Source organism: Phyllobates terribilis, unplaced genomic scaffold (assembly GCF_046119375.1).
Source record: "Phyllobates terribilis strain yellow unplaced genomic scaffold, ASM4611937v1 Scaffold_9__5_contigs__length_417890890, whole genome shotgun sequence".
Classification (NCBI taxonomy): Eukaryota; Metazoa; Chordata; class Amphibia; order Anura; family Dendrobatidae; genus Phyllobates; species Phyllobates terribilis.
In genome coordinates this window covers 210,412,236-210,425,524 of record NW_027362769.1, presented here as the reverse complement: position 1 = coordinate 210,425,524, position 13,289 = coordinate 210,412,236, and the positions used below count along the sequence as shown (strand labels likewise).

General features: G+C 48.1%; 1 protein-coding gene across 2 annotated transcripts in view; it reads right to left on the bottom strand.

Annotated features, from left to right (window-relative positions):
* SMG1 (SMG1 nonsense mediated mRNA decay associated PI3K related kinase) overlaps positions 1 to 12,959 on the bottom strand; it is a 110,748-nt gene extending 97,789 nt beyond the window's left edge. Inside the window, exon 1 of one of the 2 annotated variants that reach the window (XM_073647650.1) lies at positions 12,689 to 12,959. In XM_073647650.1, the coding sequence (XP_073503751.1) occupies positions 12,689 to 12,765 (77 nt within the window). In that variant the 5' untranslated portion in view covers positions 12,766 to 12,959. Of the gene's footprint in view, positions 1 to 10,855; positions 10,879 to 12,688 lie in introns of those variants that run through there. The other variant, XM_073647651.1, reaches the window with a different exon arrangement.
* Positions 12,960 to 13,289: the final 330 nt, after the last annotated feature.

Sequence of the window (13,289 nt, the reverse complement as noted above, 5' to 3'; positions counted from 1 at the left end):
CTTAATATGCCTCATGTATTCATTGCCGAACTACTCAATATTCACAAATGGCTGTTGAGCAGCTACAGTAAAATACAGAATTTGCCACTTCGTAAAGGAGACTGCCATCCAAATCACTAATTATTCTGTTATTAAAGCAGATTTGGCACCAGACTTCGCAATACTAAACGCATGAATTATTATGTAAATCTCAAACCTGAGGAGGCAGGTGTATCTGCTTTGAAAATCCATAAAATGAATTGCTGGCTGTACAAACCTTTAAAAAAATTTAAAAAAAAGTCTTCCTGCCGGCTCAACACCATTTAGCCTACAGGCCCAACATTTTATCCACTTTTCAGTGGCTACGTCTGACGCCCTGAAAAAGGGGATCAGGATGTATGCGTCATTGACTTTAAATGATGCAGACAGAGTTAATGTGTGCTTTATCAGACATCATTTTTGGCACTAGCCACCTATAAGGCAGGCACTAAAACGCAGTCAACCACGTTTTAGCGATCTGGCCATGACAGGGCGTTGGTTGTCCAGGTTTGGCACTGACTGTAGACTTGTGAATCCTCACAGCGCGCACCCTGCACTCTGTCAGGATTCTCTGGTGCCGGGAGCAGGAGGTCATGTGACTGCAAGTATACTAGAAGTACCAGGCTTGTGCAATGCAAGTGAATTGAGCGAAGCTGCGCACATCTAACCAGAATGTGGCTGAAGAGTGGGCATATTGTAGACTTGCAGTCGCATGACCACCTGGTCTCGCTGCCGGCACCGGAGAATCCTTACAGCGGGCACTGTGAAGGTTCGCAAGTCTACAGTCACAGTGACTGCAAGCGGTAGAGTTAAACCTGGACAACCCCATTAAGGAGCGACTGCCTCCCCAGGTTGTTTGCTCACCAGCCTCTTTATCTGATCGATTGCTCACTTCTTATGTGAAATCAGGCAAGGATATCAGTGAGCTATCAATGAAGCTAAAGAGACTGGTGCTGGGTGGAGAAAACTTTGGGAGGCAGAAGTTCAGGGGACAGCTCTATCACGCCCAGAGCACTTAACACCTCATTGGTATACGAATTAAAACGATAATTATTTGGGAATTCAGCAACAGATAGAAGATGTAAAGGTGTCGATGGATTTACATTTCAAAGACCTACATGCTCAAGTATGCTGCTTTTGGAGGGCTGATCTTAAAGTCCATTTACAAGGACCGATCGGTGGGTATTTAATAGCCCTTTTACACAGACAGGTCTTCTCTTGCTAATCTGGCCTAGAGCACCAGGATAAGACCCTGCCCACAGTCCCACCCTGGAGCACGGGCATATCATTAACTCAAAACTGCAACCAATGATTACACAAGACGGGTTTCTTCACCTCCGGTATCATATTAATCAGTGCACCAGCCCCAACATGACACTGCATGTACTTTACTTGGCAAAATCCTGCTGACAGGTTCCTTTAAAAATGTGCATACTGATAAGTTACCTCACTTATTACAAGGCAATACAGAAAGGCATAAATGAGGTTTCAAGTATTAAAGACACAGTATGAGTCTAAGTGTGCAAACAGAAGGTGCAGTAGTTGCAGTTGTCAGCCTCCACAGCTGGCCAAAAGCAAACAAAAGCCAGTCAGCACTGGAAGGTCCCCAGGACATGCAGGAGTTAGTAAGCCAAACGAATAAAAAAAGCATAAGTTCAATAAGAAGAGATGGAGGAAAGAACCTAACAGTACCCCTCTGTGCAGCATCAGGTGGATGGACCACCCATGCAGTGCTAAAGATATACAGTGGATGAAATAAGTATTGAACACGTCAGCAATATTCTAAGTAAAGATATTTCCTCAAAAGGCACAAATCAAACCATAGATGTCCATAAATTAAGTTATGTGTAATAATGAGAAATCACACAGGAAAAGTATTGAACTCATGAAGAAAGAGGTGCAAAAAGCCCTGGAAAGCCATGACACCACCTGAAATCTCTCAGTAATTAGAAAGCAATCCAAACACTTGGTGAAAAATAATATCTGCTGGTTCAAATGGTGTCACATTACCAAGGTGTCAAAGAAGAAAAAAAGCTCATGATGGGTAAAATCAGTGAGCTGTCTCAAGACCTTCACAACCTTATTGTTCCAAACATACTGATGGCATTAGTTACAGAACAATTTCTAAGCTACTCAAGGTTCCAGTGAGCACTGTTGGGGCCATAATCCTAAAGTGGAAAGAACTTAATTTCACCATAAACCGGCCACGACCAGGTGCTACCCACAAGATTTCAGACAGAGGAGTAAAAAGCAGGACTGTGGAGTCGGTAAGCCAAAACTCCGACTTAAGACTCCTCAATTTCCATGACACCGACTCCCTCAAACATGGCTCATGTTTAAGTGATAAATTTACTGTAGCACAGATTCATCTCAGCTAAAAGTCTAGACCCTTAGATCAGGAATAGGACATTTCATAACTTTCCAAAATTGTTATGAAAAAAATATTCCCCACAAACTGCATTGAACTACTGCACCGAATTTATTATATATTTTAGGAGTTGGTCCATTTTATACCGACTGACTCCAACTCCACAGCCCTGGTAAAAATAATCAGAAGAGTTGTCCAGGAGCCATGGACCACATGTGAAGAGCTACAGAAAGACCTAGAATCAGCAGGTACAATTGTTTCAAAGAAAACTAGGAGTAAGGCCATGTGCCCACGATGCAGAAATGCTCAGGATTTTTTCCTGAGCGTTTCTGCATCTCCCTGGCAGAAAAAAACGCATGCGGATTGTATATGCGGATTGTACATGCGTTTTTCCTGCCAGGGACAAGCGGATGTGAAGCGTTCTTCACATGCATTTCCGCATGCGGGTTGACAAGCGATTTTAGCATCACTTGGAAAGTGCTTGACAACTTGGTCACACTATATAAATCCATGCAAAAGGCATGGATTTATATAGTGTGACCGTTAAGAATGTTTAAAAATAAATCTATACTTGTGTTCCGATGGCCCCCGGTGTGTTTTGCTTCCCTCCGTTCTCCCTTGCCGGCAGATCGCGGTACACTGAAGGACCTGCCGACGTCAGCATCGAATGACCCGTCACATGATTATGACGTCAGCGCAGGTCCTCCAGTCAATCGCGAGCTGCCAGCAAGTGAAGACAAGGAGAGCGGGGGCCGGCAGAAGGTAAATATAACTTTTTTTTTTTTTTACAGGTTCTATGGTACCCGGGTCCGGAGGAGTCTCCTCTCCTCCACACCCGGGTACCATCCGCACATTGGAACGCATGGAATGCGCATCTACAGATGCAGTGATGCCGAATCCATGCGTTCCAATGCAAGTCAATGGCGGCGAAAACGCAGCGCTTCCGCAAAATAATTGGTAGTGCTGCGTTTTTTTCCGCAATGATAATCCGCAGAGGAAATTTCCGCAGCATGTGCACAGCACATATGGATGATCATTGGGGAACATGGCAGGCCTTCTACCAAGCGTTTTTGCCGCTGCGGAAACACTTAAAAAACGCATCGTGGGCACACAGCCTAATGCACTCAACCTCCGTGTCCTGCATGCAAGCTCACCACGTAAGGCTTTAAATGCACTTGAACATGCTTTGACAGTACGGTGGCTCAGTGGTTAGCATTGCAGCGCTAGGGTCCTGGGTTCAAATCCCACCAAGGACAACATCTGCAAAGGGTTTGTGTGTTCTCCCCATATTTGCGTGTGTTTCCTCCCACACTCCAAAAACAATACTGATAGGGAATCTAGATTGTGAACCCCAATGGGGACAGTGATGGTAATGTCTGTAAAATTGGAATTAATGGTGCAGTATAAGTGAATAAAATAAACATTTAGACAAGCCTGTTAAATACTGGAGAATATAGTCTGGTCAGATGAGAGCAAAATTGAACTCTTTGGATGTCATAATACACAGAATTTTTGGAGGTCAAAAGGTACTGCATATAACCCCAGAAACACCATACCAACAGTGAAGTTTGGAGGTGGGAACATCATGGTGTGGGATTGTTTTTCAGCATAAGGCACTGGCAAACTTAATATGATTTTAGGAAGAAGGGATAAACATACCAAGATATTCTTGATAAAAATCTGCTGCCATCTACCAGGATGATGAAGATGAAATGAGTGTGGACATTTCAGCAAGACAATGATCCCAAACACACAGCCAAGGAAACTCTCAATTGGCTCAGAGAAAGAAAATAAAGCTGCTAGAATGGCCGAGCCAATCACCTGACCTGAATCCAATAGAAAATGTATGGAAGGAACTAAAGCTCAGAGTTCATAGAAGAAGCTCACAGGACCTTCAGGATGTGAAGAGTGGAAAGAATGGGCGAAAATCACACCTGAGCAATGCCTGCGACTAGTTTCTCCATACAGGAGGTGTCTTGAAGCTGTCATCACCAACAAAAGCTTTTGTACAGAGTATTAAAAGGTACTCCGGGGAGGTAAAAAAATTATTACAATGGCCATATCTTCATAAACTATTAGGATAACATGAATAGTATAGTTTTCCACGCTCACACTACCTTGAATTCTGTGTGATGCTGCAGCTGCTCTTCACTGCTCCCCCCTCCCTTATGGGACGTTACATCAAACATCCGGAAACACGGCCTGCCCCCTGCTAATGTCTCCTTCACTGCAGTCCAATATTGGGAACGTGGCCTGCTCCCTGCTAGTAGCAACAGCCAGGTGCCTTACACTATCTGCTTGTATGTGGTCCAATATTATCAGGGTGCTGCTACTAGCAGCAGGTCGCGCCCCAAATATTGGACCACATACAAGCAGACAGTATCAGGGGGCACGTCCCTACTAGCAGCCTGGGAGCAGGCCACGTCCGCACCACCCCACCAATATCGGACTGCAGATAGCAGTGGGCAGCAGGCCACGCCCCCTGGTGTGTGGCGTAACATCCCATAAGGGAAGGGGAGCAGCTGCAGCTTCACACAGAATTACAGGTAGTATGAGGATGGAAAACAGCACTATTCATGTTATCCTAATAGTTTATGAAGATATGGCCATTACAATATTATATATATATATATATTTTTTTTTATCTCCAAGGAGTACCCCTTCAATATATTTTCAGTAAACGTGTTCAATACTTTTTCCCTGTGTCATTTCTCATTATTACACAATTTATGGACATCTATGGTTTGATTTATTTGCCTAATAAGATTGGATGAGTTGTTACGGACATCTCGTGAGAATTTCATGTCAATAGAACCTTTTGAAATATATTTACTTAGAAAATTGGTGACGTGTTCAATACTTATCTCACCTGCTGTACAACCCCTAAAAATGTGGTGGTCTAGAGCAGACCTGGGCAAAGTGTGGCCCGCTAGCTAGACTGGAACAGCCAGAGATCAGGACTTTGCCCAGATCTGCTATACAGCGAGGCAGTCAAAAGGATGAAAACACTGGCCCACAGGCCACACCATGCAGGTAGCGGTGAATTTAATGGTGGAGTATGCATTTTGGTTTTTCCCTTAATATTTGTGTGGAATGTGTGCACCGGGGAGGGCCGCGTGTGCGGGCACAGAATACTGTGGGATACCGGGGATATCAGAATACTTAACTCTGCTCAATATTAAGTGATAGTAAAATAATTAACATTTATATTAATTGCAACATTCAGCAAAATTAATTTCTGCCTATTGGTTCGGCCTCCACAACAATCACAGTCTCTCATATCGCCTCTCGGGCAAAATAATTACTCATCTCTGGTCAAGAGTAATGTCATGCACTGATTTCTGTACCAGCCTAGGCAATCACACAAAGTACTGACAGTACCACTAGCATCAGTCAAGAAATACTGAAGATCCAATATCATGCCAGTGGACTAACTGGTGACGTCAGTGACATTTGGCAACAGTGTTCTGATGGCCACATAGTACTGGGACTCTCCAGCCTGTGGTTGTAACAGATGTGATAAAACTATACAGCCAGTTTTGCCATAAATAATATAATAAGCAGACGCAATATTCTTACCTACGAATGCCAGCACTGATCATCCATTATAAAGGACAGAGCTGTCATGTCAGCAAACGCTGCCGCTACAATAACCCATATAAAGCAGCTAAACTACATAGAGCACATGTCAATCCCCATAATCGTGTTTTACTACACCACTCATCTCTCTCCCGAGGAGCCTCAACTCTTCAATGAATCCTAAAGCGATAGCCCACAATTATGTTTTGCTCTGTAGCAACTACAAAACTGTACTAATATACATACTTTAATCCTAAATGTCCACCAGTCCCCTATGGCAGGCACTTCAGCGCTGTGTGTGAAGTGGGGTAATCTGAGAAAGCTAAACCAGCCCACTTCTTTGACATGGCCAATGCCTAAACCCAGAAGGGGGCTGGCTCAGCTTGTGAAAAAAGCAGTCAGCCCCCTCACAGAGATGAAATGCCGGCACAGGACCCGCTCTCCAGCATATGCCGGTAGTGGAGATGCTAGGAGCAGGTCTTTTATTGGGACATTAGGAAATAACAGTACTTCGTTAAGTTTTGTATATTTTTGTAACTTTATATCTTGTGATAGGGAACATTTTTTGCTCCGAATTTACAGCAAAGTTTTATTCCTGTGAAACCCAGAGCATAAATATACTGGTGCCAAATCCGCAGCACTGCTCAATTTCACAAAATCTTATCCACTGTCCCGATTCTGTAATATGCAGATTTTCCATCTGGGAAAGGATGGATTATGTGCTGCTTACAGCCTGCATGGAGCTACACTTTGTGTAAGGGCTCATTCAGGCATCAGTTTTTCTTGTACTGGTGCCATCTGCGGATTTTATGGATAACACAGGTAGTCTATGGGATAGTTCACGTGCCTCATTTTTCTTTGGACAAGAGTAGACCGCACAAAAGCAGAGAGACTTCCCCGAGTGTTGGATCAAACTCGCCAAAGCAAGTATACGGATCCGTAATAAAATCAGACAACCCTCGAATTCCATCTGTGCTTTGCCCATTTCTCAGACTGTATGATACAAGCTTGAGAAACCTCCATCATTTTTTCTTTTCATCTGAGAAAAATGGATGAAACTAACCAAACTGGTGGTAAAAACGGACAACTGACCAAACTGTGATGACACTGATCAAAAGCACAAAGTTTTCCTTCAATAGTATGTCCGTTTTTCAGACCGTACAATATTCATTTTTGTTTTCCATCCCATCCACAATAAAAAAATAAATAAAAAAAATAAATAAAAAGTCTGAATACAGTTTCTCATCTACAGTGACATGTAAAAGTTTAGGCACCCCTGGTCAAAATTACTGTTATTGTGAACAGTAAGGCTATGAGCCCACGATGCAGAAATGCTCCGGATTTTTCCTGAGTGTTTCTGCATCTCCCTGGCAGAAAAAAAGCATGTGGATTGTACATGCGGTTTCCTGCCAGGGACTTGCTGATGTGAAGTGTTCTTCACTTGCATTTCTGCATGCGGGTTGTCAAGCGCTTTCCAAGCGATTTTAGCATCACTTGGAAAAGTGCTTGACAACTTGGTCACACTATATAAATCCATGCAACCAGCCTGGATTTATATAGTGTGACCCGAGAGAAAGTCAAAAATAAAAAAATAAATATTATACTTACCTTCTGATGGCCCCCGAGTCTTGCTGCACTCCTGTGCGGGCTGCCGGCAGATTGCAGTACAGTACACTGAAGGACCTGCCGTCACATGACTGTAACGTAACCGCAGGTCTTTCAGTCCTGCGCGATCTGGCGGCAGCCAGCACAGGGAAGGAGTCCGGGGGCCGTCGGAAGGTGAATATAATCTTTATTTTTTATTTTAGTTTTTTTTACAGCTTTTAAAGGTACCTGGGTGTGGAGGAGAGTCTCCTGTCCTCTACACTCGGGTACCATCCACACATTAGAACACGCCAATTACGCAAGTACAGATGAAGTCTTGCGGAATTGGCAAATTCTAATGCAAGTCAATGGCAGCGAAAACACAGCACTTCCGCAAAATTAATGGACATGCTGCGGATTTTTGAGCGCAGCTTAAACGCTGCGGAAAAATACGCAGCATGGACATTGAAAGTGCGGAATTGCATTGGAGACCATGGGGGAAGGTTTAACAAGCGTTTCCCAAGCATTTATGGTGCGGAAATTCCGCAGCGTAAACGCTTGAAAAAAGCATAGTGGGCACACAACCTTAAGCAAATTGAAGATGAAATGACCCCTAAAAGGCCTAAAGTTAAAGATGACACATTTCCTTTAATTTTCGGCAGAAAAAAAAAATCTTTTTCACCTTTTACAAAATTACAAAAACGAAAAATAGGGCGAAGCAAAAGTTTGAGCACCCTGCATGGTTAGTACCTAGTAGCGCCCCCTTTGAAAGTATCACAGTTTGTAGCCAGACAAGAGCCTTACAATTCTTGTTTTGAGGGATTTTAATCCATTCTTCCTTGGAAAATTCTTCCAGTTCTGTGAGATTCCTGGGTCGTCTTGCATGCACTGCTATTTTGAGGTCTAGCCACAGATTGTGAATAATGTTCAGATCAGGGGACTGTGAGGGCCATTGTAAAACATTCAGGTTCCGACTTTTGAGGTAGTCTATTGTGCATTTTGACATGTGTTTAGGATCATTATCCATTTGTAGAAGCCATCCTCTTTTCAACTTCAGCTTACAGATGGTGTTCTGTTTGCATCAAGTTTGTTGAAATTTTATTGAATCCATTTTTCCCCTCTACCCATGAAATGTTCCCCATACCATTGGCTGCAACACAACCCCAAAGCATGATTGATCCACCCGCATGCTTAATGGTTGGCACACATACCTTTGATCATTGTGGCCAAAGAGTTTTATTTTAACATCATCGGTCCACAGGACTTGTTTCCAAAATACATCAGACTTGTTTAGATGTTCCTTTGCATACTTCTGACACTGCTGAATTTTATGGTGAGGTTTTCTTCAGCCGACTCGTCCATGAAGGCCATATTTGTGCAAGTGTCTCTGTACAGTAGAATAATGCACCACAACTCCAGTCTGCTAAATCTTTCTGAAGGTCTTTTGCAGTTAAGCGGGGGTTCTGATTTGCCTCTCTAACAATCTTATGAGCAGCTCTCACTGAAATTTTGCTTGGTCTTTCAGATCTTATCTTGACCTCAACTGTTCCTGTTAACTGCCATTTCTTAATTAAATTTCAAAATGAGGAAAGCGCTATTTGAAAACGCTTTGCTATCTTCTTATAGCCTTCTCCTGCTTTATGGGCCGCCACCATTTTCATGTGCAAGGCAGCTGCTTAGAAGAACCTATGGCTGCTGGTTTTTGGCACAAGGTTAGAGGAGGCTGGGTTTTTATAAAGCTGGGAAATTTGCATCACCTGGCCTTTCCTAATGATGATAGTTAACAAGCCATAAGCCTAACGGACTTAATTAAGGTCTGAAACCTTGGTCAAAGTTATCTGAGCACACAAATCTCCAAGGGTGCCCAAACTTTTGCATCGGCCCATTTTCCTTTTTGTAATTTTTAAAATGTAGATGACTTTTTTTTTTTCCCCTAAAATACAAAGGTAATGTGTCATCTTTCACTTTAGGCCCTTTAGAGAGGATTTAATCTTCAATTTGCTTAACTGTTCACACAGTAATTTTGACCAGGGGTGCCCAAAACTTTTATATACCACTGTAAACTTTGGGGTAAAGTTTCTCCTTGTGGAGAGCGGCTGCCAGTGTAAGGATACTTAAAGGCCATGCAAAGCTTCTCTGGGAATGGATCCACTAAAAACATGCAAACGGATGTGAATGACCATGATATTTAACACTGGTCCATGTGCGGTTGTTTTTGTAGACAGCACACGGTCTAAAAGTACACTTCTGTGAACCTGACCTTAAAAGGGGTTGGCCACTACTAGGATAACCCATTCTCAATCTGAGAGTGAATGCCGACACCGCTGGAACGTCGCTGGCAAGGGAGGAGAGTATAAGCGTTTTTTTTATCAAGTGGAAACATGGGGAATGATAAGGGGTTGTCATAGTAGTGGACAATTCCTTTAAGTTTGATGAATAATTCTAGAGTTCACACATTTTGCCCAAGATGGTTTCTATGACTGATCCAATGCCAAGAACCTTTGACAATCTGTAGGTGACCACTTTTGCAGCTGCCGCTCCACCTTCTTGACTTTTTGTGCAGTGAAGAAGTGCTGACCATGCAAACGAGACCTCCTGAGAACAGTGAATGGCTGGGGCTGTCACATGTCAACATTACCATGTTTTCATGGCAAGACAGGTCTATAAGACCAGCAGGCAGCACAGGAGCAGCAGTGCTGGGACAGCAGGGGATTTACTAGGTCTTTGGTATCACTTAGCAAGGGAAAAAACACAGTAAAAATGTAGAATGACACGATGACTGTCACAAAAGTAACACATAGACCACTACGTTGGCCAATGTGACTTACAAGACCCCTTTCATGACAACACAAGTCTTAATAGGGTAGATGGACATGGGTTGTCTTCAGGAAAAACTCCTTTGAGCCCTGCTTCCAGAGGCAATCATTTCCACTCATGTCTGAGAGATTGTGCCTACACTGTAGAGTAACTAATAGCACAGCACAGTGATTCTAGGGGTTTTCCAGGACTTTTTCAAAAAGACCCAGAGGGCAGAACGGTTTTCTGACAGTATTTCATAACTTGCCAAAGGGCAGGGATCGTTATAAAGAAATGTCTCTTACCACTCTAAGCACCCGCATCTCCAGTATCATGCTCTGGTGGTGTCTGCTGGAAATGATGACCTGACCATCACTGGCCAAACTGTCATGAGAGTGAACCAATCATATGTGATCAATTCTTGTACCAGTGGAGACCACGGGAGCAGTGGGGGGTACTGGAGTAAACCTGTTACCTGTGGCTAAAGCAAGTGAAAATAAAAATACATACATCAGACTTCTGCCAGGTGGGCTCTCCTTCTCCCCTGCCCCCCCCCCCCAGGCGGCCTCTCACTCCCCTGCCCCCCGGGCACCACCAGGCGGCCTCTCACTCCCCTGCCCCCGGGCTCCCCCAGGCAGCCTCTCTCCCCTGCCCCCGGGTAAGACTAGGCTGGTTCTCCCCTGCCCCCAGGAGGCTTTTCTCCCCTGCCCCCAGGCTCCTTCTCTCCCCTGCCCCCGGGCACCACCAGACGGCCGGTTCTCCCCTGCCCCCGGGCACCACCAGACGGCCTCTCTCCTCTGCCCCCGGGCACCACCAGGCTGGTTCTCCCCGGGCACCATCAGGCTCTACCAGGCGGGCTCTGTCCCCTGCCCCCGGGCACCATCAGGCGGGCTCTGTCCCCTGCCCCTGGGCACCATCAGGCGGGCTCTGTCCCCTGCCCCTGGGCACCATCAGGCGGGCTCTGTCCCCTGCCCCTGGGCACCATCAGGCTCTACCAGGCGGGCTCTGTCCCCTGCCCCCGGGCACCATCAGGCGGGCTCTGTCCCCTGCCCCCGGGCACCATCAGGCTCTACCAGGCGGGCTCTGTCCCCTGCCCCCGGGCACCATCAGGCGGGCTCTGTCCCCTGCCCCCGGGCACCATCAGGCTCTACCAGGCGGGCTCTGTCCCCTGCCCCCAGGCACCATCAGGCGGGCTGTGTCCCCTGCCCCCGGGCCACCATCAGGCGGGCTCTGTCCCCTGCCCCCGGGCCACCATCAGGCTCTACCAGGCGGGCTCTGTCCCCTGCCCCCGGGGCACCATCAGGCTCTACCAGGCGGGCTCTGTCCCCTGCCCCCGGGGCACCATCAGGCTCTACCAGGCGGGCTCTGTCCCCTGCCCCCGGGGCACCATCAGGCGGGCTGTGTCCCCTGCCCCCGGGCCACCATCAGGCGGGCTCTGTCCCCTGCCCCCGGGCCACCATCAGGCTCTACCAGGCGGGCTCTGTCCCCTGCCCCCGGGCCACCATCAGGCTCTACCAGGCGGGCTCTGTCCCCTGCCCCCGGGCCACCATCAGGCTCTACCAGGCGGGCTCTGTCCCCTGCCCCCGGGCCACCATCAGGCTCTACCAGGCGGGCTCTGTCCCCTGCCCCCGGGCCACCATCAGGCTCTACCAGGCGGGCTCTGTCCCCTGCCCCCGGGCCACCATCAGGCTCTACCAGGCGGGCTCTGTCCCCTGCCCCCGGGCCACCATCAGGCTCTACCAGGCGGGCTCTGTCCCCTGCCCCCGGGCCACCATCAGGCTCTACCAGGCGGGCTCTGTCCCCTGCCCCCGGGCCACCATCAGGCTCTACCAGGCGGGCTCTGTCCCCTGCCCCCGGGCCACCATCAGGCTCTACCAGGCGGGCTCTGTCCCCTGCCCCCGGGCCACCATCAGGCTCTACCAGGCGGGCTCTGTCCCCTGCCCCCGGGCCACCATCAGGCTCTACCAGGCGGGCTCTGTCCCCTGCCCCCGGGCCACCATCAGGCTCTACCAGGCGGGCTCTGTCCCCTGCCCCCGGGCCACCATCAGGCTCTACCAGGCGGGCTCTGTCCCCTGCCCCCGGGGCACCATCAGGCTCTACCAGGCGGGCTCTGTCCCCTGCCCCCGGGCACCATCAGGCTCTACCAGGCGGGCTCTGTCCCCTGCCCCCGGGCGGTCTCTCCCCTGGCTCCACCAGCCTCTTCCCGGGCTGTGTAGGCCTCACAGCAGCCCCCGGTGTCCGCCCCGTCACCTGCCGCACATATTTCCGCCTCCCCGTACCCGGCAGGTCTTGTGCCGTCCCCCCTCCGCCAGGGGCAGATCTAGGCCTCGGCCGCCAACTGACCTGGGTTGCCAGTCATTCCAGCTCCGCTGGTACTGCTTGCCGCTGTTCAGCCGAGTCCCCGGGGCTCTGCGGCTCATTACCTTCCCCTCGCCGGCATGGCCAGCAGCGGAGGACGAGGCTGCAGGGAGCGGGGAGCACAGGAGGCCGAGGCGGGAGTAGTAGTTTCGGTTCCTGCTTCCTGAGTAGGCGGCTCTGGATCGCTGTGTGAACTGCTCGCTCCGGGGCTGTCGGCGGAGGCCCCGCCCCCTTCCTTCAGTTCCCTGACTCACGCTCTGTCATTGGCTATCGGGGACAGATCCGTTTCCTTCTCGGGCGCTGTGTCTGTGATTGGCTGTTGTAGGATAACCCCGCCCCTTATTCTCCTGCCTTGCTTTCTCTCGGAGCGCCGGTAGACATAGCTGTCCGCTAGGTGGCGCTAGATGCAGCCGTTGGCGTCACGCTACAGCGACACCTGGCGGACAGACCGTGCATAGACATCTGGGAATGTGTCCGTGCAGCGCTGCACGTGGGGTGTGGACAAAGATACACGAGGATCGTCGTGTTCCCACGTGTGATCCTAGTCTGATCATACACAGTGCTGTCATATGTGATGTATCTGCAA